This window comes from Micromys minutus (assembly GCF_963924665.1).
Source record: "Micromys minutus genome assembly, chromosome: 3".
NCBI lineage: Eukaryota > Metazoa > Chordata > Mammalia > Rodentia > Muridae > Micromys > Micromys minutus.
The window spans coordinates 92,162,903-92,190,494 of record NC_137972.1 but is presented as its reverse complement, the minus strand read 5'-3'; the positions used below and the strand labels follow the sequence as shown (position 1 = coordinate 92,190,494).

General features: G+C 47.9%; 1 protein-coding gene across 1 annotated transcript in view; it reads right to left on the bottom strand.

Moving 5' to 3' along the window:
* The window catches only part of EPAS1 (endothelial PAS domain protein 1), a 77,889-nt gene that overhangs the window by 11,889 nt on the left and 38,408 nt on the right, over window positions 1-27,592 (bottom strand). The window contains exons 2-7 of the mRNA XM_080914563.1: window positions 24,477-24,667; window positions 16,299-16,450; window positions 15,811-15,895; window positions 12,063-12,181; window positions 11,740-11,945; window positions 3,276-3,382 (exon numbers count right to left, since the gene is read on the bottom strand). Of these exons, the coding sequence (XP_080770689.1) occupies window positions 3,276-3,382; window positions 11,740-11,945; window positions 12,063-12,181; window positions 15,811-15,895; window positions 16,299-16,450; window positions 24,477-24,667 (860 nt within the window). The remainder of the gene's footprint in view (window positions 1-3,275; window positions 3,383-11,739; window positions 11,946-12,062; window positions 12,182-15,810; window positions 15,896-16,298; window positions 16,451-24,476; window positions 24,668-27,592) is intronic.

Here is a 27,592-nt window from a genome sequence, read left to right as displayed (position 1 = left end):
GGAGCTCTGACTTCTCATTCCAGACAATCTTTTCCCATCACCATCTCCTGTCTTTTCTAGACTTCTCTGAATTTATCCATGTGTCTGACTTGATTATACTTGTTCTTGTGGTTGTGGGTGTTTCCTCTCCTTGTATGGGTATCCCGTGGCTAGCTCATTTTTTCACTGGATGTCTGAGTTGTGAATAAAGCTGCAGTAGGCATCTGTGTCCAGATCTTTGTGTGAACATGGGTTTCTTTTTCATGGGGGTATAATGGGGTGTCTAAGTGAAATTTCTAGACTATATGCTAAAGACCATGTGCTTATATTGGAAGTTGCCAATTTGTCTTCCCACACTGACTGTGTTATCTTCATATAACCTTTTAAATGAATTCCTGTGCATGGGGGAGGGGAGACAGCACCTTTACCACAAGGAAACTCAGGCTAGGAAGGCTGGGATTGGCTCACATTGTGCAGGACAGTGAGTGGTTAGATAATCGGTCTTTTGATTCTAGAGGCAATGGATCCTCTCCGACTACATTATGTTGAGCCAGAAACAAGTGAGAAGAAACACCAGCCAAGACCACTCGGTTAACCTTCATGGAACCTTTGTCTTCTGCGCTGTCCCTTTCTGGGTGACATGGAGGTCACCTGGCTACAGTGAAACAATCCTCGCATGGCTTCCAGCCTGGAATTAACTCATTTAGACAGTTCTTAGTGCAAATCACATTCAGTGTTCTTACCCTTTTCATACAAAAGTTCCCTAAGCAGTGGCTTTAACCGCACTTCTATAGCTGCAGGTGAGGGTTGCTCTCTCTAACTCACACCTGTGTTCCTTTCATCTCATTAACGCCAGTGAGGGGCCTGCCACTCCGCAGAGAGATAGGCTTTTTATGGCCTTTAATCTTGTTTTCCTAAGAGCACAACAAAGAGAAACCAGCCCAACCGCTCCCCTTCAAGAGAAACAGTGTATAAATTATTAGTCCATTTGGGAATGATGACTTTCAATTATCTGAATCTGGTTGAGGGCTGAGTTTCTCCAGGCATTTTGATGGGAAACACGCACAGTCTGCGACACACACGGGTGGATTGGGGACCCACCCCATACCTTGGCAGGGGATCTACATTAGAACTGTACTTGTAGGGGAGACAGGGTGGAAGGACTCTTGTCACAGCTGATGATGACCTTGTTTCCTGCCCATGCAGACTTGGCTTTGCTTGATGCAGGCCTCCTGGTTAAATACAGGCCTCCGTGCTCAGGGCAGCTTTACCCAACCACAGAGCAAAAATAAAACAAACAAAATCCAGAAAACCAGAGTCTGTACTTTCTATTTGGGCTGTGAGTTATCCTTAAGTGTTCTGGGGCTATATATGTGTGTGTGTGTGTGTGTGTGTGTGTGTGTGTGTGTGTGTGTGTGTGTGTGTGTGTATATATACACATATATATTAAGTAAAAACAATATTCAACCAAAGCGGTTTTCCAGAGTATGTCCCCCAGGAGTCAGCTTCAAACCATCAGACAGCTTTCTTGCTATCTCTTTATAGATGAGGAAGCTCTAAACAGGGAGGAAAGGCCCTTTCCACATGCCCAGTGATCTCTCTAACAGCACTCCTTCTGTTCAGCGACCCCCCAGGAGACAAAGCACAATACTGCCCTCCAAGCTTTCCCAGGTACTTGAAAAGAAGATCTTTGCCCCGCTGTGTTGACAGACACCATTGGCCTAGAAGGCCAAGGAAACAAGGAAGCCCGGCCCAGAGGCACTAGCTGGTGAGCTACGCCAAAGCTGAGCGGAATGCAGCTGTATGTCTCTACCAACCAGCCTTGGGAGTGGGGAACCCCCTAGGCAGCACAAAAGCATTGCCCCCCTTCCCCTGAGAGATGGGTGACACCACACTCTGCAGTCTTTGGCTGGACCACAGTCACTGCATCTGGGGGTGTTCTGGCCTCCCTCTGCCACTCCCGGGCCACTGAGTGGGCTGGGATCTAGGCTGTCGTATTTGGACATTTTTGGTTTTGTGCCAGAGCTCAAAGGAAGAGGTTTGTCTGAGATATCATAGTGGCCCTGTTGTACAATTAGATCAGATGATCCCCAAAGGCCCCAGGGAGGAAATAGAAGGGTGAATTTGAAAGAGAACTCTCTCTCTCTCTCTCTCTCTCTCTCTCTCTGTCTGTCTCTCTCTCTCTCTCTCTCTCTCTCTCTCTCTCTCTCTCTCTCTCTCTCTCTCTCTCTGTCTCTCTCTCTCTCTCTCTCTCTCTCTCTCTCTCTCTCTCACGTTACCAGCATGGCTGCAAGGCAGCATCCCAGTGTTCACCATGTGAACCCCCCCCCCCCAAGCCACTCTGACTGTACCAGTATCGTGCCCGGACAATCTCTCCCAAATATAGTTCTGTCTATGAGATTATCATTCACCTGCTGCTTGCCTTACCCCAAAATTATGATCAATGCTAAGGTTAAAGGTCACCCAGCTTCCAGAAGCTTGGGCTCCTTTTTCTTCTGAAACAAAGACTCCTTAGGGTAGAGCTCAAGTCTACCGATCCCTGTCCTCAGAGGGCCAATTCCATGTTCTTACTTGTTGATGGGTTTTGTGTATAAAGAAAGGACCCTGGAGCATCTACAAGTGGGAAGACCAAATGGGCCAAGGGAACACTACAGAAGCACGCGGTCCAATAAGTTGGCCATGTGCCAGGACAAGCTACTTAAGTAATTTAAAACTTAAACTTAAAGACATTTCTCAACTCCCCAGACACATTACAAGTACTGCATAGGTAATGTGTGACCTATGAGGACACAGAATGTCTCCGTGTTGGAGGCTCTACTGGACAGCTCCTTCCAGAATTCCTTTGCTGTGCAGGGTTTCCCACAGGCTTACACAGGCAGCCTGCTTTCTTAGAGCCCATTCCTTTGGTTAGCCTCATCCTCCTCTACTGCTGAAACTGATCCAAGCCAACCCTCGTCTGAACCTTCCCAGACTCCTCTTCTATGATGGGGTGCTTGCTGCCCTAGTGCAGACCCAAGCTGGTTACTCACCGACTCGCAGATGCTCTCCAAGGCTGTCCCTGAGGGTGGCATAGGACACTAACCACCTATGAGGACTCAAGAGTCTTTTTCTTCATCTTCATAAAAGCATTAATAGGCTGGTGGCTCTCTGACCATCTAGTAGGTATCTACCTTATCTGCCACCCAAGATGGTAGAAAACCTTGGGAGGAAGTAACCAAGGGTGTATCTTGTTAATCACATCCTCAAGGGTAGACTGTGAGGACAGGAGGTATCTAGTAGGTACTCTAAAAACTCACAGTTCTGGTGACTTTTCGTCATGTTCTCCGAGTCCAGGGCATGGTAGAACTCATAGGCAGAGCGGCCAAGTAGCTCTTCAGGGTGGTAGCCAACCAGTTCCAAGATCCTGAGTTTAAAAAGAAGCAGCAGCTGTTAGAGGAAAGCCCTGGCATATCATGCAATCAGTGGCTTCAGAAACAGTGGGACGCATCAAAAATACACCCTGGTGACACCATTTCTTTTCAAGGAAAACCCCGTCAGATTTTGTCCCCACCCCCACCCCACTCTTCTGCTTTCTGAAGTTGCACCATGGAGGCCTCTACATGTGGCCTACTATCTAAGAGGTCCTGGGGCCAGGAAGGGTCACACAGCTCCACCTCCCGGTTCATCTACTTGAGTGGAGATCCGGGAGGGGGCAGAGTTGGCTTGGTGTCCACACAAGTGCCCAGTTCAGGACAGGAAGAAGGGCTGAGGCCTCCTGGCTGGCAGCTCAAGCTTATCCTAGTGAAATTGAGAAATGTTTAGGTGGGAATCCTATAGCCCAGATGGGGAGAAGCCAGGGATGGAGCTTTCGCTACAGTGTCACCCCTGGATGCTGCTCAGGTGCCATCTATGACCCTAAGTGTGTCTCTGGTAGCTTGTCCCTTTCCATCTCCAGTGGGGAGAAGGACATAGGCTGCTAAGGAAAAACAAACAAACAAAAAAAAACAAAAACAAAAACAAAAAACCAAAAACCATAAAATCAGTCCTCAAAGGCAAACAAGACTGGTGTGACTGCACGAAGCAGGGGCGTGCTCCTTCCGGATGGTCTGGTGGGAGCTGGACTGGGAAAAACCAGTGTGGAGAGCCACGAAGAAGCATGGGAACCTTCTGTGTCACGTGTCAGTCCCGTGTGTGTCATCAGTCCTCCATCTTAGATGCTTCACACTTTTCTCCTAGTGCACTCAGCTCCAGAGCTGATGGGAGGAGCCCAGTATGACCACCCCACGTGGAAACACACTTGTGTTCTGTGTCCACCGGACAAAGGCTAAGGACAAGGCACATCAGAAGCTCCGGCTGCCCGACTGTTTCTGTGTTCAGTCCGTGCGATGGTAACATGCATGTGACTGCTAGACAGTCTTTCTCAGGGATCATCTTAGACCAGCTACTGTCTGGGCTGGAGCACATTGCCCAGGTTCTAGATCTCCTTAGAACTCAGTCTTTGTTTCCAAGCAATTAGATTTTCGGCTATCTTGCAGGATGCCACGTAACCTCTGTCCCGGCCTCCTCTCCACCAACCATTGCAATCTCTTTCAAGGTCTCCTGAGGTCTCTCTTTATTCAGAGAGCCCCCATCCAATTTCTTCTTCCCTGGCAGAGGCCTAAAGGCCAGGCCTGGGCCTTTTCCTCTTGCCACCCCACAACAAGGGGGTCCCTAAAGTCTGTATCTAAGGCACAGGAGGTCTGACAACCCAGCACCACTAAGGAATCCAATCACTGCTCATCTATTTTCCTTGAGCGTGATCAACCAGCTAGGCACACACATGTTTACATGTGTGTGCACATGTATATGCCCACAGGAGCATTTCATCATAATCTTCAATCTGTCCTTCCAGTCTGGATGGTGCCTGCTACTGTGTGAGCAGAGATAAGTTTCTGACCAGATGCAATAATGGGGGGGGGTGTCCAGATGTTTGTCAAGCGAAGGTTAGGTCTCCTGATTCAGCCCTGTGGAAGGACCCCTCCTGAGAGGCTGGCAGAGTACCCGGGCCAGCCTGCCATCCTCATCACAAGAGGGTCATCCCCACTTGGTCTCTGGGCTCACTGGCCAGGACTCTGGAGCTGGTACCCAAAGGCACTTCTGCTGATTTGAAGCTGGGGGATTGAGGAGTGGAGCCATGTCTGTCTCTAGCTGGACAGCAGTCCTGGTGAGCCAAATGCATTTCACACTTTGCCTGGGAGCTGGAACCAGAGTGACAGCAGGGCCACTTACAGGGCGACTCGTTTGCCAGTCAGACTGAGCAGATGCAGTTTTATCAGACTCTTCATACTGAACCCACTGTCCTTCGAAAGATGTGATAGTCTTTCCCGAAGAAATACCGTTTCCTTTCATGACTAGGATCTTTCTATCAAATTCCTTCAAGTAAATATTATAATCAACCTCACAATAAGAGGCTTTTATCTAATTACTGTCTCATCCTTTCAAAGGCACACAATGGGCATGCTGTAGAAAACAAACAAACCTAGGTTTCAGGCTGGCCCGTTATCTTTCCTGCTTTCATTTATCTTGTCAGCCAAAATAAATATTTCATGTTTCCTTCTTCATTCCTTTAAACAGACTACTGTAAAAACTGGGAAACGCACATGGCCTAAACACAATCACAGAACACGCTGGTTCTCAGACTTCACAAAGCCAGGAAGACCCAACCTAAAGCTAATGGCCATTTGCCCCCAATAGCAGGCACACTGACGCCACAGGGAGGTTAAGGAACCGAACTTGTTTATAGAGTTGCTGTTATGGCCCCGGGGGCCTTCCCTGATCATTTCCCGGGCTGCACCAGATAAGAGTGCCATCTATGCGCTCCGTCAGGGGAGGGACGGCTTCGTTCTTCCTAATTAGAGATCCTTGACTCTCTGGAAGAAGAATCATTCAGGGTCACCGTAAACTTAAAAGTCAACTCAGGACTGCCCAAGAGAAGGGGAAACATAAAAAGATTTGTCAGATTTCAAAGCTGAGGACTGGGCGTAGTCTTTCATAAGAAGCAGACAAAGAAGTAAACCAAAGAGGAAAGGAGCAGAGATTCGCAAAAGCCACAAAGATGCAGGAGAGGAAGAAAGAGGGAACAACGCATAGTAAAAGGATTTCTCTGGAATGGAGTCAGACCAGACTCTAGCTTTGGCCTTCTGAGAGAGACACGCTGGTCAAGTGTGAGGTGACCTGTTCACTGTCCACAGTTGCTCCTATTCTAAACCATGACTGGGACATGACTTAGTGGCTTAAGTGCTCGCTGTGTAAGCTTGAAGATCTGAGTTTGAACCCCCCAGCCTCTTGTGCAAACAAGTACTACATGGCAGATGTCTGTAAACATGTCTGTAAGTCAGTGCTGGAGCCTGTGAGTGACGGGGGTGTAACAGACTGATCCATCCTGGGAGCTTTCTCACCAGCCACTTCAGCCAAAACAGTATGTTCTGGACTCACTGTAAGAGCCTGTCTCAAAAACCAAGATAGAAAATGATAAAGAGAGATGCTCAATGTTGACCTCTGACCTTCAGAAGCATGAAGGCAGACAAGTGAACCCACATACACATATATATGCAAACACACACAAAATGAGGCGTGGTATGGTAAAAACACGTGTAGTGTGTTATATGGAATGAACTACTGGGGGTAGGGGGAGTGGCTGGAGAGATGGCTCAGCGGTGAAGAACACTGACTGCTCTTCTAAAGGTCCTGAGTTCAATTCCTAGCAACCACATTGTGACTCACAACTATCTGCATTGAGATCTGATGCCCTCTTCTGGTGTGTCTGAAGACAGCTACAGTGTAGTCATATATAAGAAAGAAAGAAAGGAAGGAAGGAAGGAAGGAAGGAAGGAAGGAAGGAAGGAAGGAAGGAAGAAAGAAAGAAAGAAAGAAAGAAAGAAAAGAAAAGAAAAGAAAAGAATGGATTACCAGATGAAAGTCAGGAAGGGAATGATCTTCTGAGGGCTGTCCCTCAAGAGGCAGGGGAAATCAGTCACACTCCATCCTTCCCAGCCTGTAGTCCCCCCACCCCTGTGCCATTTCTACCACTCTCTTCAGAGGCAGTGGAAACATGGTGACTAGTTTGGAGCACAGTTTAGCCAGCTGTTTCCTTTTGCCTTAACAACCCCCAGACACTTGTTTTTATTTTCTGTATAAGCACAGTCAGTGCATTTCTTTAATAATATCTAAATTATTCACTACTCAGATTTCAAGACCTAATCATTTTAATATATTTTAATTTATCTAGACTGCATTTGCTTTAAGCAACAGCCCTTAAGTCTTACACATCCCTTAATATTGCCCAGTCACATGAAGTCTATATATACAACCAGCCCTGTGGTTAATAAACCTCTCTGAGATCTATTGTCTTGATGAGACGTGTTTTCTGTAGGGTGAAGTTATGCACACTGAAAGGTATCCTGGTTTTTATTCTGAACCAGTTTTACCCTGCACGCCGCCGGCCAACTTTCTATCTCAAAACCCTAGACAGTAAGAAGAAATGTGAGAAGTTACTCACCCATGGTTTGACCATGACATCTAGTAACCCTCAAGAATTTGTAGAGCATTTCCAACAGACTAGATAATTCAGGATAACGCATGAGTGTTTTTTTTACACATTCTAACATGGCTAGGGCTGATTCCAGAACACTGTCAGCTGAGCAGATATAAGGACACAGAGTGCTTTAGAATCTAGGTCCAGGATCTAAGGAAGCCCTAGGCAAGCCCTGACTGAGAAGTTGGAGAAAAACAATGAACGGGCCTGCAAAAGTACTTAGAATTAATTATACGTAAAACCAAAATACAGGCACTGCCCTTCCAAAATAAAGATTACCCTGAAATTAAGATGATACCACTCATTAGAAAAAGCAGTTAAGTTTATTAATCATCTCCTATGATTAATAATAGAGAACATATTATTTTACAGTGAATTTGCTTAAAGCCTGTTTTATTCTTGGACTCAACACACGTCATTGGTGTCTTCACACATGCCTGCCCCACACTTCCTGGTTCTTCATCATTTCTTTTTTAGAATTGCATTTATTTGTGTGCGTGTGTGCATGTATGTGTGTGTGTGTGTGTGTGTGTGTGTGTGTGTGTGTGCATGCATGTGTGTGTGCACGTGTGTGAAAGTCTGTCCATACCATATGAGTGCTGGGAGTCAAAGGCAGGTTCTTGAACTTGGCAGCAGGTGCCTCTATCTTCCAAGCCGCCCCACCAGCCCAGGTCTTTTCCTGACCCTCAGGTCTCCTCCCACTTCAGCTGTCTTATTGTTTCTAAGTTCTTTTCATAAATCCACCATAAGTCTTTTTCCCAAAAGACTTAAGTATGTGTGCTAGCACATGTGTGTATATGTGTGCAGATGTCCTTAGAGGCCAGAGGCTCAATTCCCCTGTAAGTAGAGTTACATGTAGCTGTAATTATGGGTATGAGGTGGGGTCTCTCAAGAGCAGTATTCAGTCTTAACTGCTGAGGCATCTATCTCTTCAGCCCCATAAGTTTTCCTGATTTACCAACCTAACTCCTGGCTATGTCCACTGTTGTTTTGATGAAACGGGGTGCTCTCAAATTCTTTGCCTGTAAAGGCTCAATGGTTTTGTTCCTTAGTTTTAAATGCTTACTATAACTTTCATACAGCTTTCAAAGTTACGGGAAGACTAAGGAAGTCACACTGAGATTACACATAATTTTTCTAAGAAAACCTCATTGTGATGAGTTGGCTTTCTTCACAGTTATTCTACTTGGCCACTAGATGGCATCTCACATGAATTAAAAAATCCACCCCTTTTAAAGGATTTGAGACCAGCTTGAGTCCTCCTCCTGGAAGAATGGTGTGTTCTGTTCTGTTCTGTAGTAAAAATTCCTTGTGGTTTCATTAAAGCTGATTGTACCTCAAGCTCAAGACCCTTAGCCACCAGGACTTGTTTTTTTCCTCTTTGACATAATAGTTTCAAAACATGGCAGATGTTCCCCATGTAACAGCTCATGGATTGGTTCCTTGGAGTGTTAAGGAACAGACAGACTGTAACTTTTATGTTTGAGTACATAGCAGGGAAGGACATTAGTTACACAGATAATAAAGACATCCTTAGTGCTTGGATGCTGGGAAAGGAAGATTGTTGCAAATCATAGGCCAGCCTTGGGAGGATGGGGGCTAGAGGAAGACAAGATTTTTCTTGTATCTGGCTAAGTAACTTCACTCCTGTTGACAGAGCCACCACACTCCACCCTAAATAGGCTGGGCACCCTTCATCTGAAAATATGATGCCCAAAATGTGCCAACATGACACATTTCAGATTCTAGAACATTTTGGAGTTTGGATTTCTGGATCCCTTAGAAGAGTTTATGGAGAATTACCCCAAACTCACAAATAAGAGACAAGTTTAGCTCCGAGCTTTTCGGATAAGCAATACCGTGGAAGCCACGACTGTGCCTTGCACATAAAAGAGAATGTCAGAGGCTATTGGAGGAGTTAAAGTACTCACTGTCTCAAATAACAAATAATCAAAACCATGCCACTCCCAGGGGACATAAAGGCGACTGTTTTAAACTTATTGATTGTGGAAACCTGAGTTCAACAGTGATCAGAGACCTCCCTTTCGCTTTGCCTTTCTTCTTCCTTTCTGTCTAGCTGCTGGCCCCTATGCATAACTAAAGGAAGGCATGAAACCATGAGATGTGTCTGTGGCTCCAAGCTGCCTTTCTTTAGTTTCCTTCCCCTTTGTGTCAGATGTCCTCCTTCTATGTCAGATGTCACCAAACCAAATAATTCACTGGGTAAAACAGGGGAGCCCTGCTCTGCACGGGCTTTCACGTGTAGATGCTGGGTTTAGAGCATCTCTCTCAGAAGGTCATGTTAGTGTGTCTATATGTACTTTCTCTCCTCCTCTCTTACACACACACACGCACACACACACACACACACACACACACACACACATACTGCTCCACATCCCAATACATCAAAACAGAACAAGCCCCTCCCCCAACCCAAAGCAATGGAGAAATAACACCAAGGGATTAAACACTTAAAATAGCCCCTTCATCAACTGTCCTATCTGCACCCTGGTTAACTAATCTGCTAATCGGTTAAACGTCCCATGTGGTACTGCCTGCATCCCTCTGCGGTCATCTCCCTAGCAGAACAGGATTCATGCCGGGCCATGCGATCAGCTTCCTTGAAAGGCAAGATTATGCTGAAAATACAACGTGTCCTAAAACATCAAAAGCAGCATCTCCCTGTACACGCTGAGTCACAAAGCCTTAAATCACAGGATCCTTCTAGTGAGTATCAACCCTGCCTGCCATCCTGAGCCAAACCTAGGAAGTCAATGTGGTACCTCTCTACCTCTCTGTTTCTGTGAACATGGAATCTTCATCCCTTTGGGTACCCATTTCTTGTGACTGCCCCTTGGCCTTTAACCCAAGGCCAGTGCTTTTACCTGAAACCCACTCAAACAATGGACAAACAAATTAACTACAAATGAATGAACACATTTCTGGGGGATAGTTCCCTCATCTAAAATCAGTTCCTTCTTAAAATCTCTTTTCTGTTACCTAGAGATGGCAGGCACAGGAATTGGACCGAAGCAGCTCTCTTATGATGCTGAGATCCAGTCAGAGTAAGCCCCTCCTATCAAAGAAAGCTCTGGCCACTCCTGGGTGGCCCGATAACCATCCCAAATGCCATTTCACCTCAAAGCTGGAGTCATGGATCTGGCATCAGGACTTTTAGGGTATCTGAAAACTGCAGAAGAAACACACCTCAGAGCTGTCTTCTGCTCAGAATGTTTGTGCAGATACAGGATTTGATGTGTTGAACAACGTTTCCCCAAACAGGGGTCCAGCAGTCCCCACCATAAGAGCAGTGGTAACCCTAGAACGACCACTAGTACTGTCAAATAAAGCTTAAGTTTTTCTCCCCATAAACTTGTATAAACACTCACTACTGCCCAGCACCCTGAGACCTAACTCTGTTGTGGTCAGAACTAGGAGACAGGAATATGTCAAGGATCTTTTATATAACTTCTGAAATGGGGTCATAAGTGACAGCCAACCATGCTCCCAACTGTGAACTCCTCTCAGAATGACCCCACGAAACACACCAGAAACACAGCATCCATTTCAGAGTATCAAGTCGTACAGAGGTGATGTGAGACACTGCAGAGTTAAGTGGATGCTGGGCGGAGTAGGCATGGCGGTGCCAGTCACGCAGGCTAGGAATACAACACCAGTGTAGCCAGCGCCTGGCTGCTCTACCCCTGGTGCAAGCCACTGCAGATCACAGCCTGTTCTCTCCATCTTCCTCCACATCTAGATCCCAGCAGCAGAGAAAGAAGTGGGTAGGAACTGTGGTGTAGCCTACACACACCCTGCCTGTAATCCCACGGCATGCCTAGCTCATGCACCCTCTGGAGTCTCACCTTTGATGAAGGTAAGAACAAAAGCTTACACTGACCACAGAAGACTCTGTCAGAAGCTGGGCCCTCCAGTTCAAGTCCATGTCCTTTATTGCTTCATATCCCCACCAGCAAGAAAACGACCCATTGCTTTGGAATTGCAGATCAGAGTCCAGCCTAGCTCACCTCACTTTGATGTCTTCGAGTGGAAGGAGGCTGCCTTCTACAAACTTGCAACCAGCAATACCCCACTATGACCTAGTCCCGTCCCTGCACTGTAGGTACACCCACACAGAGGCTCGCAGATAAGACCCACCCGTCCTTGCGGGGACCACAGAGGACCACAGAGTCTCAACACCCCACCTGTCATCACAGTAGGTGAACTTCATGTCCATGCTGTGGCGGCTCAGGAAAGTCTTGCTGTCCAAAGGGATGTCCATGTAGGACGGGTGCTGGATTGGTTCACACATGAGGATGAGGCAGGAGAGCAAGGGCTCCTTGTAGCCACAGAGGCTATTGTGAGGGGGGCAGTTGTTGTAGACTTTCACTTGCCCTGTGCAATGCAAGACCTGGGGACAAACCACAGAATTAAGACAAGGCCAAGACTTTGGAGAAGAGGGACAGGGCCTCAGTCACCCCCTGCCCCAGCTCACACTTGAGACTCCAACCCACGACTAATAGCCTACCTTCCAGGTGGCCGACTTGAGGTTGACAGTCCGGCCTCTGTTGGTGACTGTGCACTTCATCCTCATGAAGAAGTCACGCTCGGTAGACATATCTTTGTTCTTCTTCCCAAAACCAGAGCCTGAGTGGGAAAGGGTGTGGGAGCCAGTTGAATTAATCCAATTACAATGTTTCCAGGTAGCTTGTATTTGTATTTCCTAGTGGTTTGTAGTTGAGTGCTTGTAGCCTGCCCTGGGCAGAGTCCCTCATGGACTAAATATTAATGGTGTCCCTCAGCTGCTGAGCCGTGAGTCCTGGCTCAATTGTGGTCAGAACTAGAGGACAGAAGTATGTCAAGGAAGGTTTTTACAAAGCTTCTAGTAATGGCCAGTTCCACCTAGGGGCTAGCAGCTAACACCAGGTCTGTGGAGACTCATGGGCTCCTGGGAAACAGAGCTGCTCTCCTGCAAAACCAGGTGGCCATCTTGGAGAAAGAGGGCAGGGCCTGAGAAAGGCTGAGGTATAGCTCCTAAGTGATGGCATTACTAGGAGCATGGAGGCCCGGAAGGCAGGGGCTGCCTCAGTGTTTGCCCCCATTGTACCTGTTTGTCATCTGAGAGGCACAGCTACAGTTTCAGATGTCTCTCCCCAGCCAGGGCTGGGTTCTCTAGTGGGAAGCTTGAGAGTTACCATGGTTGCTCTGAGGACATAAGTCTGTCTCATTAGTATTATCCCGGGACATTCCTCTCTGCTCTTTCTAGACCTCTCAGGAATGTGAGCAACCTGTATCCTGTGTGCATCCTGGAATGACTGTGTTCTGGATAATGTGCCATTCGGTAGTTTTCTCCCAAAGGTGACGCATGTCAAGGAGGGGAGAGGAATGAACACAGACAAACACACATGCACTCGGCCCTTGTTTTTTACTGGAACTGGGTGGACAAGTCTATCTTAAAGGTGTTCTTGACAAAGATCAATTAGATCACCTTTCATTCAGGATTAAGTAAATCACCGAGACAAAGAACGTACCTTCTTCCCTTCAGTACAAGTCTCCAAAGCCTGCCCAGTTTTTCTGCTTCTTGTTGTGCAGAAATAGCAAACTTGAGGCCACCTGTGTCTAAACTGTGGCTACACCGCCATCTTCATTCCAAAGGCCCAGCGTCACAGAGCAATCTAGAACTTTCCACTAAGTAGTCACACTGCTCTTTCTAAGAGAAGCTCTGCCAACCTCTGCACCCCCACCTCTAAGGAACCTTGATTTGACTGACAGTCTAAAAAAAGCTGTGCATCAAAAGAACTGAACTGAAAGGTCTTTTGCAGAACCCATTAACTGACAGCTTGAATGTCGTTCTGATAAACTATCTTTCCCAGAATTACACTTCTTATTAATTATTAATAATTTTAGTTGTTAGGTGGGGTTTGTATATGATGAGTTCTAACTGTATTTTTTAAAGATTTATTTATTATATATAAGTACACTGTAGCTGTCCTCAGACACACCAGAAGAGGGCATCAGATCCCATTATAGATGGTTGTGAGCCGCCCTGTGGTTGCTGGGATTTGAACCTAGGACCTCTGGAAGAACAGTCAGTGCTCTAACCACTGAGCAATCTCTCCAGCCCCCAAGCTATAACTGTATTGAGAGTTAGGAAAGAGGGTGCTCGAGACTGACTTGTGACTAATAGTCTTGGTTGTTATTGTGGACACCTAGCTTGCTGGTCTCTGGAGTCTCCCCATTCTGGCGTCTAATAGTATCACCTCAGCTTAATCATCTTCCACAGCTCTTGACTGTTTGCAGGACAAAGTTTGAGGCTCTACACGTCACCATCAAAGCATTCTGCAGCCTGTCTCTCAACATTTCCTTCCTCCAGGAACTCGTACTGACCCCTTGCTTTTGGGCCGTGAGTCTATGCAGTCTGAACCTTCAGCGAGCACTTACTGATTGTCTGAGTTTGCTTGATCTCATATCCCCATCCGCGAATCTAAAGACCCGAGTTTTCCTCAGGTAAGTGGAGGGCACTCAGCTGTAAGCCAGAGAACCCAAAAGCAAGAAGATCCTGCATTTGGCCTCATCTTTTGCCATCGATTCGAAAGGAAAGATTTTGAGCAGCATGAGAGTGAGGTACTTAGTTCAGTTCACAGACTTTGGTCAGTGACTGAGCTGAGACCAAGAACCCAGGGACTGGTGTTCTCTGGAAGAGAAGCAATGAGAGACTCCTCTCTAGGAAGTGCTCTGAAAGCCAAGCATGGCAGTACATGTCTGTAATCAATAGCCCCTTCACCATCAAGAACCAATCACTCTGTGTAGCCTAGGGTTTCTCAGCACCATAGGCAAGACAAGTAAACTGATGGTGGGCCCCAGCCTAAGGACTCTGGGAGTCAGTTGACCCAGGCCTTTGGATAGGAAGCAGCAACCCAGATGAGAGGTTGGGGCAGCATTGGAAAGGTGGAAAGGGAGGTGGTTATAATTTTGCAAAGCTCTGGAAGTCTGTAGATTACAGTACTCTGTACCAACAGGAGAGGTGAGCCAATAAAGCCTCAGCTTCTGCAGCATGCCAGGCAATGTCCACGCCTCGCAGGCGTGGTAAGACTGCCTTTGTTATTCAGGTTGGATGAGCACACGCCCCACGGTAGTGACAGGTGAGAGATGTAAACGATGTTTTGATGTGGGCAGTCTGTCCGGACCACTGATAGATTCTCAAGCTCAGAGAGGGTCTCAGCGGACATTGAGGGCCACTGCTGCCCGCAGCTACACTCCTTTTCTTTACTTTTGAGAGATAGACTGAGGTGTTTTTCACCTGTGGAATTCGGAGCACATTTGTGCAGATACCTGCAGAGGTCAGGAGGACCCTGGATCTCCTGAGGCTGGAGTTACAGGCAGTTGTAACCTACCACCAGTCAAAGGACGTGGGAGGTAAACTTAGGTCCTCTGGAAGAATAGCCTATACTCTTATTAAACACTGAGCCATCTCTCCAGCCCCAAAGTTTCAGCTCTTCTGAAGATCTCCACATTCCTGTGACAGCTACTCTTCGGTGGTAACCCTAGGGCCATGCCTCTTGACACAGACCTGACACGTGGGGCAGGCCTGAACCTTGCCTTTGTCAGCAGAACAGGGTTAGAAGTGGTGACATGCTCACTTCAGGACCCAGGCCTAGGAAGGTCTGATCGCTTCCACAGCTGCCGTTTACAGGGAGAAAGATACATGGCTCTAGAGTCCCCATGTGACCAAGACTACTAGGGGGCTCCATAGACTGAAAGCTGTGGTCACTGTCCCAGCTACAAGCCAGATGAGCCGTTCTAATCACTTCAACCTAGTTCAGCCCCTGATGCCTGCAATCCAGCTGATGTCACATAGAGCTAGAGACCTGCCCATAGAATCCATGGAAACATGGACGATTGCTTAAGTCTCTGTGTTGGGTGGTTTGATATATAACAAAAGGCACCTGCAGCAGCTCCCATAAATAACCTGGCATAGATGAAGCTATTGGTTGGGGTGGTGTCGCTCAGCAGAGATGATTGATCTCAGGTGATGAAACATCCTAGAGATGGCACCCTGACCTGGTAGTGTGACATCAGGCATCATGGACGGCCATTAGGAGCTAGTCTGTGTGCTGGGTCCCATCTCAGTGGCTGCACACCTACCCAAGAGCTATTCCAGCTGGAGCCAATGGGTGCCAGGTTTTTCCCAGCACCATACCACAAGCCATTCGGGCCACTTGGTTAGGCTTGTGGGGAGGGGATCTCGAGAATGTAGACATAGAAGTGTGCTTTACCATTTTTGAGAGTCAGGTTCTCACGGATCTCCTCATGGTCGCAAGGATGAGTGAAGTCAAAGATGCTGTGTCCTGTTAGTTCTACCTGTTTCAAAACCAAGGCCAGATGCTGTTACTCCCAGCGGTAAAGCCAGACTCCAAGAGGAAGCTAGGATAATGTCTGCATTCTGAGACAGGCAGGGGGACGAATCAGGTGGTCATCAATAGTCTCCGGCCAGTATTGGGTCCATGGACTTAGAGATGTAATGCGACAGTATTAGTGGCAACAGAGACGGGATCCTTAAGGTGAATCTAGCTAGAAGACACCTACAATGTCAAACCCCATGACATTGGGAGCATGTTTCTCGGGCTTTGTGGCCTAAGGGTTGTCGTTGTCATACGGGAATGCATAAAAAAAAGTCAAGAGAGACAATGTCTAGGACTTCCTGTTAGTTTCTATCCCCCAAATGTAGACAATTTTTCCTGTTGAAAGAGGCAGAGGGTGTCACCTGGGTAAGTCCCATGAACTTGCTGATGTTTTCCGACAGAAAGATCATGTCACCATCTTGGGTCACCACGGCAATGAAACCCTCCAAGGCTTTCAGGTACAGGTTATCCATCTGCTGGTCAGCCTCAGCTTCAGATTCATTCTCAGAGCAGACTGGAAAGAGAGGGGATGGACAATGTGCATGAGAATTAAGAGACATGACTTGGGGGCACAGGCATGGCTCTGGGGCACAGGGTGGACTTTTTGGGAAAGGCATGCTAACAACCGTCGAAGCACTTGCCACATGCCTGACAAAAGACCCTACATGAAACACCCAGGCCGCACTGACAGGTGTAGTGTGGTGTCAGTGGTAGCAGAGTTTGCAGTACCAAGAGAAAGGGAGGTGGTGGAGTCTACAGAGAAAATGCTCGCCGTCACAGCAGAAGTTGAGAGACGACAGACACCGCGTTAAACACGCCACGTAGGCCGCACCATCTGTCATCCCATTCTGTAGAACCAGACTTCTGAGTTAAGCCACTTTGCCAAAGGCTGTGATGTCTCGAAAGTTAACAAGCCCCAGGAGCTAAAGGCTGTGGCTATGTTCAACACCTTACACGGAGCCAAGTGTTGTATCTATTTCTAGATCTGCCTCCCACCTGGTTATGATTTTGGGTAACAACCATTTGAACACTTGTTTCCTCATCAACCAACTAGGAGAGTGATTTCCATCTTCTTGAACTGTAAGGATCAGGTATGTGAACTACTCAAATGGCAGCAGCAACTAAAAGCTCCACTCCACCTGCTCCCTCAAGGACACCGTTGCTGTCTCAAACCATTCAGAGCCAAGGTGGAGAGTTTGCAGCGTGCAACCTCACAGAGCCAAACAGGTGCCCTCGCATGTTATGATGGGGAACTGAAGAAGGGGTGCAGAGAGCAAAAGCTCTGGGGGTCAGAAGAGAGATGACTTTCAAATAAACTGGGCTGAGGATCATGAAACAGAGCTCACACCAGTGTGGAAAGAGAGGTTTGTCAGGTAGCTGGCCGGGACTGGGTCACCACTGCTGAACACACAGAGCAGGCTTCCTCCCAGGACAGAGCCCATCTGCCTACAGGAGATCCGTGTCCCAATATCAGAGACCGGACAAGCAAGGACGCCCAGGGTTCCGAAGCTTCTCTCCCGGTCAGGGGCAGAGAGAATGCTGCTCCAAGCAGTACTCTGAGAACGTTAGTCTGGGGATGGTACACACAGAGTAGTCTAAGGAGGAAGAAAATTAGAGGCACAAAACTATGAGGGAGCAAGAAGCAGACTAAAGAGACAGGTACTAGAGGGTAACATGGGAGGAACCCCAAACTGTGTACTCTGTATATCCTACACTACTAAGTACACTCAGTAATTTAGGCTCAGCTCTTGTCCCGGCTCTTGGCTGCTAACATCAAATATGTGTGTGCCTTAAAAGTATGCATCAAATCATGTATGTTAGAGCAGGTCTTTAATCCCAGCTATCAGGAGGCAGAGGCAGGTGGATCTCTGTGAATCCAAGGTCATCCTGGTCTACATAAGTAAGTTCAAGTCTAGCCAGGACTACATGATATGACTTTGTCTCAAAAAAATAGAACCACCACCACCACCATGGCCTGTATTCATCTAGCATAAGCACCAGTCCACAAATGCTTGGCTTGGCTTACACAAGAGGCTTAGGGGTTGCCACTTAAGAGAGCTAATATTCACGGATGCAATAAGAGCCTTTCAAATGGAGACTCTTCTGGGGAGTATAAGATACAACTGGACAGACATCACTTAGGCTGTGTAGTCAACATCAGGCCCTTGAAAAAGCAAGGACCATGGGTTTGTTTGACCCTCCTATCTCACTGCCTGTGAACCCAATACGTGTGAGAAGAGCAGACCCAAATGTGTAGATGTTCCTACAAAGGTGCTTTGGTAACACTGATGGGGACCAGCTGCTTTTCAGGGCACAGAACCAGAGAACATGCCCGAGTCCCAGATCCTGCCATTTCTGCAGAGGAACAGAGTGGGACTGCACTCCTGGTAATGTTCCTTTAGTTCTCCAAAGGGAGGGGTCACAGCGAGGACAGTGCCTTCTCTCCATACCTAATTCCAGCAGCTAAAGCTTCTACTGCCTGAGCCGCACCCAATACCCTCCTAGGGTCACTGTCGGATGCTCTCTGGTAGCTTACCAATCTTCTGGATGGATAGGGATGAGGATAGTATAGAGGAGCAAATGAAGCAGCTGCCAGTGTGAGCACTCCCAGGGAGCACCACAGTAAACCAGTGTGAGCACTCCCAGGGAGCACCACAGTACACCAGTGAGAGCACTCCCAGGGAGCACCACAGTACACCAGTGTGAGCACTCCCAGGGAGCACCACAGTAAACCAGTGTGAGCACTCCCAGGGAGCACCACAGCACACCAGTGTGAGCACTCCCAGGGAGCACCACAGTACACCAGTGTGAGCACTCCCAGGGAGCATCACAGTATACCAGTGTGAGCACTCCCAGGGAGCACCAAAGTAAAACAGTGTGAGCACTCCCAGGGAGCACCATGGTACACAGGGGTTGTAGGAGGGAAGGCAGGCTGAGAGGTATGCCAGGACCTCCTGGTTGGCTCAGGACTTCTGTGCAACTTATGGGGTTTTATGCAAAGTAAAAAAAGTTGAACCCTTGCTGAAAAATTAAGCTGAGCCCAGAGCCCAAGACCTCACAAGTACAAGAAGGCTGCACCCCACCCAGGGTAGTGCTGGAAAGTTCCACCCCCCGCCATGTTTCCTTCCTAATTCAGGGGAGCTGGGAAAGTGCCTTTTCTTCCTTTAAAAAAACAAAGCTATGTTTAGAGGATGTCAAAGCTCCAGGGGCCACACGCTGAAGACTGTCTTCCATGTAGGGAAAACCAGCCAGGCTGGGCAAGGGTGCCTGACCCAGGAAACGGGCAAGGAGGGATTTTGAGCTATACCAGCGAGCTGGCCACTTTCTCCAGACAAACAGAGGCCGGCCCTGAGACCTACTGAGAATTTATTTATTTTTCTTCAGTTTCTTTGATCTCAGTGGCAACACTGACTTCAAAATCTGGAGTAATCCCAAGACAACCTATTTGGGTTAACTAGACCCAAAAAATAGTTCTGCTTAAAGTTTCCTGTTTTTAACAGCCAAGCGGGCTTTCCGAAGCGTCCAGCCCACTTACTTCCAGGAGGTGGCGAAATTGGCTACGGTGGCCAGTGGACTGCCCTTTGCAGAGGAAGAAGAGTGCTCTGGGGCCAGACACAGAACATCTTGAGACTGAAGTCACAATGGCCACAGGATCAAGGACGTCAGCAGCCCCCCTCCTTCCCTGGGACCCTGGAGCAGTCGGGCTTGGCCGTGGCCTCTTCCGTCAGTGGAACTATTTGCTCTTGCAGCACCTGCTTGGCCCCCTGGGAGTCTCTGGAGGAACTTGGCCAGGTCACTCCCAGCCTGGAAGAGGGAGGCAGACCCCCCCCCCCACCCGCTGCACCTAGAGCCCCAAGTCTCTCAGTGTAACATCTCTGCCAAAAAACTGCTATCTCTCGGCTGTGTATCCCTCCCCCTATAAATATCTGACCCTGCACTGGGCTTGAGGAAATCTCACTCATGGTGGTTACTAAGCTTTCCCTTCATGTCTTCCCTGGGCTGGAGAAAGGGGTCAGCTCAATGGTGGCACACTCACTACAAGCTCAGTCCTGTCCTGTGGACAACTGGGAAGATTGCAAGGAGGGATGCAGTCCCACCCTGCAGGAAGCAACAAACTACCAGGGAAGACATCTGCTGAAGAGTCTAAGCCCCTTCTGGGGATGCTGATAACAACGGAGAGGAAACCGTTGGTACGAAAGAAAGTAGGTGCTTGCTAAGGTACTGGGCTAGGTCGTCTAGTAGCTCAGGTTCTACATCCTGGCCATTTGCTTCCCAGGACCTGTCAGGGTTCGAATCTCAAAGAACTGTGGTATAGACCAACAGTCTCCACTGAGAAAGAGTACAAGATTCTTTAATGCTAAAAATAGCCCCAGTAAACAGGCTTTGATGGCTCCCACAGCCAGGATATGTGCAGCTGAGAAGGCTGTGGAGCACCTTTTCCGGAGCACCGTTCATTTCCTTCAGTCAGCACCGCCCAAGTTGGGTGGCACACCAGAAGGGTAGAGCCGCTTGCCTCGGGTGAACTAGCAGGTGCTAGAGCAGGCGCCTTCTGACTGGGTCTTTGAGACCAGGCTAGGCCACCGGTGAGGCTGCTACATTTTTAATTCTATTCTTCTCTCTTCAGAAACTGCTACACTGTTCCTAACAAGCTGGGACACAGGCTTCCTACTTCACTCCAGGAGTGCCTAGTACTTATCTCCGCAGGGACTTTCCTTTTTAATGCTTTGCCTATGCAGTGCCCCCCAGCACCACAGGGCCCATGCCTTTGAGGTTTTTATTCTGTTCTCCCCACAGCAGCTCACCCCATCCTTACTCCATCACTAGCATCCATAAAATGCTATGCGGGGCCATAGTCAGTTGCCATCTACTGACTGGCCAGACTCAGCTTTAAGGGGTGTTACACACAATGTTAGACTTTCTTGAAGGGACTGCTGGCTGCTCTCAGCCCATAGCATCCTGGCATGAATCATCTTACTGGCCTCCTTCCAAACAAGACAGAAAAGGCCTTGATTTTGAGTATAGGTGGGCCGGGGATGGGACAGTAAAACAGTTGGGATGAGAACCAGGGAAAATAGGTCTTACCATGAGGCATAAGAGGGCACAGAAATCACATCTGCTGCCTTCATTCTGTCCCCTTTGTCCCACTTTTCCTCATAGATAGGTCATAATGAGAACTTCAAAATCACGTCTCGGTGATCAGAGAATCATATCCTGAGCAGACTGAATAACTAAGTTTAAATCAAAATAATCAAAAATAAGCCTGACATTTATGTCTAGAAACCTGGCTTTGTGCTGATCTCCAACTTTACAGTAACCAGGATTTGATTTTTTTTTTTTTTTAAAGCAGGTATGAGTCTGGGGAAGCCTCAAATCAGAGTTGGGGTGAACGCACAGGCGGCACATTTGCTGCAACCAAAAGCTCTCCGAACACAGAAGCGACTCTTCTCCAGCCCCAGAGTGCAGGGCTCATCTTGAAAGAGGATTTAAGACAATCAAGTGATATTTCCACTCCTGTTCCCGCCAGAATGTGTTCTGTCCTCTCGGGCCGGTGTGGAAGCGAGTATCGTAATGCTATTGTTTCGGTTTGTTTCCTGTGATATGAATCTCAACTGTGGCCCCGACTCAGCCTGGCGTTCTCAGTGCGGAGGCTTCCTCCCCAACATTCCCACACACAACAGCCTACTGTGAAAATCAAAGGAAGTGTGTTGCTAAGTAAAGAAGAAACTCCCCCAATGCTAAGCCTGGTATTTTTTTTAGGCGTTTGAACTCTGAAGTATACAACCTCGAATTGCCTAAGTGTAGTTTGTTTTGAGTTGGGAAAGTTATTTGTCGTAACACTGGAACTGCCAAAGGTAGGTCCAAGGACATTAGGGTTCGCCCTGGCTTTTCTCTTACAACGTTTCTTTGCATTAGAATTCCTTCTAAGCTATAACTTTTACAGAAGGCTAGACTTTCATATCATCCAACAATGTTGCACGAGGCACAGTGGGAGAAAGCTGTGTGCAACGTTTCAGAGGGACGTGGCAGCCACACCGATAAGCCAAGTGCGTGGAGAAGGAAATCTGCTCCAAGATCCTCTAAACTTTTCATCATGCGCAAAAAACAAAAGACACACAGGCCTATGGTTTAGGGTTGAGAAGATGGCTCAGCAGGTAAAAAGCGTTGCTATGCAGGCCCAGCAGCTTGAGTTGGACCCCCATCCACAGTATGGCAGGAGAACCAACTCCCCAAAGTTGTCCTTTGTCCCCCACCAAACACATACAAATAATAGGTAAAAGTTTAAAACGATTATATAAAATGAGAAGAAATGTGTCTAAGTGTGTAAGAACACTCGCTGCCCGAGCATGAAGATGTGTGTTTGCGTCCTCAGCATTGACTGGGATGTCCCAGTGTTGACCGGCACACGCAGGTAGATCCTCCGAGTTTGCTGGCTAGCCAACCTAGCTAAAATGGTGAGCTTTGGGTTGGGCAAGAGGTCTTGTCTAAAAGAAGTGAGGCAGACGTCATTGAGCAAGACCCTGACACCCTTCCCTAACCTCTCAAGAGCTCGCACGCACACACTAAAACAAAGGGCGGGTGGGGTGGTGGGAAGAGGGTTACTTTACATTCCGTTTCTGAAAATGGTTTCTACAACTGGTCCAGAGTGGCTGGTAGGCGCCTAAGGAAATGGCAGAGGAGAAGAGAACTAAGGTACATCTCCTTCCATGGCTGTACTCATGAGCACTTCTTCAAGGATGCCAGAACCAGATGACCAAAACTGTTTTAGCATTCTCTAGCTTTTCTTTCTTCAGGACTAAGAGCCCCAGAGCTGACGTGCCGAGGGCTCTGGTCTGTCTGTGCTTGGGCTGTCTAGAGAGTAGGTAGTCCTTGTTCTCAAGACTCAGAGCTCCCGAGCTGGGACGTGTGATGTCTGGTCCTGTCTCTGTGGCTTTATGTAGTGCGTGGAGTGTGGGAGGGGTTGCACCAGGACACAGGAGGGCAGATAAGCTCAGAAGATTCAACCGTGGCCAAGCACTCTGCAAATCAACCTCGACCCGCCAAGGGAGACACACAGGCTTCTGTGTGGGCGAGCACAGACTATGTGTTCCTGCTACGACAGCGAGACACAGAGACAGCTCTCGGAGCCTCCTGTCCACCCACTGCTCCTGGCCAGTCCTGGCCAGGCTCCGGCTGCTCCACTTGGACACTGGCTCCCTGCCTCTTATCAACATTTTTTTTTTTTTTTTTGGCCTGACAGGCTTTACAGAATCCCACAAATCACTGAACTGCCGTCTCCATTTCTCCAAGAAGACAAACTTCTGTAAAAGGAAGGCATGCGAGGGGCCTGGTACAGACTCTTCAGGAATGTGCCTTTTTGTTTAGCAACCCCGGCTTTACAGGCCTTAGCCTGAGCCTCCCTCAACCATTTTCACCCATATCTGAGGAATTACTGTCGCCCTGACGTGTGTACTGCGCCTCTGCCCTCTCTGCTCATTTCTGTGACAGCCTCAGCCTTGCAGCACAGGCTCAGCCTCCGGGTTGGGGGTGGGGGAGGGGTTGTGGTAAGCAGTCATTCTCTCTTCCAAAGGTCTTTCCCATATATCCTTCCTGTGGCCCAGAATAGCACCGGCCAGTCTGGCTTCCCCGTCTCACTCTGGACCCTCTCTGTGCAGGGGCACTTTCCCAGAATAGGCATGTTGTTACAGGATGGCAGAAGGCGTGTCTCCAGAGTACCACAGTCACTTAGGAAAATCGAAAATGAGCCACAGAATCTCTTTTCCTCTTGCCCATGCCCTCAGACATTGCCAGGCTGTGGTACCAGGCTGGCTGCTACATGCTGCGCAGTTTCCTTACAGAGCTGATAAATTTGACAAAATTACACATAGGATCTGAAACTGGAAATCCCACGCTGCCTCTTCCTGGTGAGGGCTAACAGGAAATGAGAAAGGAAAGAACACATTTTTTTATGGACTGTTGGTAAAGAGATGCGAGGGCTGGCGGAGAATGAGCGATACCCGAGGCTATCCCATTACGGGGCTGCCCACCCAGCAGGAATGAATGCAGCTGAGCCGATGTCTCCACTCATCCCTCTAGCGCCTCCCCCACACACACACCCCTTTGTGCTAATTCCAGTTTACAGGCAAGGAAACCAAGGTTCTGGGAGATCACAATTTCTGATGTCCTAGAGATGTGGCTGGAAGACAAGATAAAAGGCCTCCCACAGAGTCAACACAGTGTGCAGCAGGGCTCTCAGTCAGAGGTAGAAGAACTAGGCTTTCAGCAGAAGCAGCTACAGCTCTCTTCTCTGGGTGTACTCATGAGAAGACTATCGCCAGAGAGGAACAGGGCCAGTAAGATGGTCCAGTGGGTAGAGGCACTAAGGCCTAACAACCAAAGTTCAAGCCCTACCCTTTGACCCACAGGCATACACTCACACACAAATAAAGAAATGTAACACTAAAGGCCACATGCCAACCTTTCTGTGGGTGGACATCTGTAGATGTGTCTGGAAGTGAGGCCTAGGGAGACGCCAGCTTGGGGCAGGGCCCGTCAGGCCTTACCTGAGGACAGGAGCTTGTGTGTCCGCAGGAAGCTGATGGCTAGACGCATGATGGAGGCTTTGTCCAGGTGGGAACTCACACTGTGAGGCAGGGGTAACTCATGAGCCAGTTCATAGAAGACCTCTGTCTCCTTGCTGCGCCGGCACCTTGCGGCATCTCTGGATTTCTCCTTCCTCAGCTCTGAGCTGCTCCTAAATGAAGAAACGAGGGGTTAGTCCTGGACCGTCGCCGTCATCCCACCACACTGGAGGTAGAGCCCCGATCTTCCCCCGTTCATGGTAAAGCCCATTCTCCCATTGAATCCATCAGCTTCAGACCCGTGGAGCTACAGGAGAACCACCTTTTGGTATTGGCTCTGCTTTTGTGTGTTGGTATCTTTTTAAATAGCTTTCTTCTAGATTCCTGCAGGGGCCAGAACTGGGCTTCATGTAGGTAGGGTTAGCAAAGACTTAATTAAACTAATGAACAAAGTTTGAGGATAGAGGTCAAAGGGCACCAGTGGAAAGAGAAAGGCGGAGAAGCTACTGTCAGTGGCACGCAGGGTGCTGTCAAAGGTGGGCTCAGTAAAAATGAAGACCAACCCTGGACCTAAGACCCTGTTTCAGATCTGAGAGAGATGTCAAGTTAGAGGCTGAAAACGTCAGTAAAGCCTGAGAAAGCATGAGGCAGACACACCTCAGTTTACAATCAAGGGTAACTGGCAGTGGGTACCATCCTTGCCGGTCTGAGGAGCCAGACTGAATCTTCTTTGTTGGGATGAAGGATGGGAGAGAGGGCACACACTCACACCCAGACCTGCCTCTTTCCAGAGACCCTAAAGAAACCCAGTCTTCTTACAAAGTCCAAATCACACGGGCAAGTTTAAAAGTCAGAAAATCTGCCGGCTAACCGCTAAGATTCTACCAGGAAGGCACCTCAGTTTCTCCGCGTCGGTACCCAGTTTACAGTTATTGTGGGGACTTGATGTGACCGTTTATGTGAAACCTTTAGCAATGGTCACATTCTACTATAAATAAACATTACCTTAATAGTAACAATCTGTCTGAGAAAAGACAACCTATCAGCAGCACAGGGCAATCATGTCCTCAAAAAAAAAAAAAAATGTCACACATAACACTTCCTGTACGTTATACAGGGAAACAGCTAGAAATACAGTTTAAAAGTAAACGCTTTTACAATGGTGTCACAATCCACAGCGTTTGATATAGTTCAGCTACTGTTTTAGACAGGACAGTGTTGGCATCTTTAAATTTCACAATTTACCATGAGAGTAGATATACACAGATGGAAAAACAGGCCCACGGAGGCTCAATAATTCACCGGTGGCTGCCATTTGGTACGTGGAGAGGTGAACTCTGCCCCGGGCAGGGCAACCCTAGAATCTAGGCACTTAGCCATTAGTGACTGTTAAGTTACAGAGTAATGGGGTTAGGGAGCTCACCCTCCCGTCTACCAAGTGATTATCTATGTTTCCTTGTGTTTCTATAAATAACACAGATTGCTTGTTTAATAAAGAAATTAATTTGGCATTTGCTTCTGTAGATGTCCAGTGTGCTTTGTGACTCTCAAGGCCGTCGTCCAATCAGCTCCAGGCTGGCTCACCTAGGCTACCGCTGCCTTACTCTCTGAGATTGCCACACTGTAGGCTTGCTTTCCTCTCTCTGGCTCTAAGCCTCTTATCTGGACATCGCTACTTGGGGATTCCTGGAATGTTATCACGCCTCTCACCCCCCCACACCCCCCAAGTAGATTTGAGGCAGAGGCCCCATTTTGGCATTACATTACACCTTGTTTGCAGGTCAGCCAGTCCCCCCTCCCCCATGGATAGTCAGAGAGAACCTTGTGAGGAATCCTGAAAGAGGGAATTGGGTTTTCTTGTCCCCTCTCCCCTGTTTTCCTTGTCTGTCTCTTCCTCCCACGTCCCTGACTTTCAGCTCTCAGGAATCCCACACCTCTCTACCTCTCTATCTACCTGTCCCATCTCACCCCCTAGAACATGCCCTTTGGGAGAATCTGCATCTTCTTCCAGAATTTTTTTTTTTTTCTTCTACCAGACTTTTAAGGGCAGGTATTGGTGCCTGGATTTTGTTGGAATGTGTGAAGGGCTCACAGCAGGACCGGCTGTACTGAAATACCACAGCTCTGGGTCAGGAGATTCAGGTAAAAGATCCTGAATTCCACCCCTCAGCACCAGCGCTCACACTTCCTGACAGCAGCAGAGTCAGCACATGAAACATCCAGAGCAGCCAGGCTTCTTTGACTCAGTTATCACAGGCTCCATATTAAACAACACCTTCAAGGACAAAGCCTCTCCCTCACCTTGTCAAGACTCCTACCCGGGAGAAGCCAAGCCCCAAGGCTGAGCTGTGGGGAACAACTAAAGTTGGGGTTCTGTTTGGCATTCGAGGTCTGGGTTTGGCCACGTTCCTTCAGCCTCATAAACACTAGTACAGAACGTGTTTCCAGCCACTGCACCGGCAACTAATCCATATCACCCCATTATACTTTCTTACTGACACAGCTCGGTGGACGTTGTGCAATTTACAGATAGGAAAACTGAGGATCAGAACGTACAATGCCTTTTTCTCAAGGTCTGACAGCCAGGAGCTTCACAGGTCCTTGGAGGGTTTCCAGTCAGGGAGCAAATAGGCTGCTTGTTTGCAACCAATGTCCCCATTTCAGAGACTTGGAAACTGAGACCCAATTAGGTTAAGTTCTGTGTAATTATCTAATTAGTAGCAGAGCTGGGGATAACACATTACCCTTCCCCAACTCCTACCCCCAGGCAGTCTTCTTTTGTTTATCCATAAGAGGCAGTACCCTTCCTTAGCAAGAAAAAAGCAGTTTCAACATTTCAATATTTAGAAGAAAGGCTGAGAACCAAAGGCAGGTCCCTGGTTTAAAAAGTTATACACTCCCTTCCTTTTACCTACCTTTTCCCCCAAGTTTCACTCTAGAACTAGCTCGGTTTTAATTAGATTTCCTAGTTAGTCTTGACATAGTCCAGAGATGTCTAATGTTGACTGTTGGAAAAATAGACAAAAATCTGTAACACTGAAATCATTTAATTAGCAACCCTGAAGAACAAGGATAATTAACATGAAGGCACAGATAAC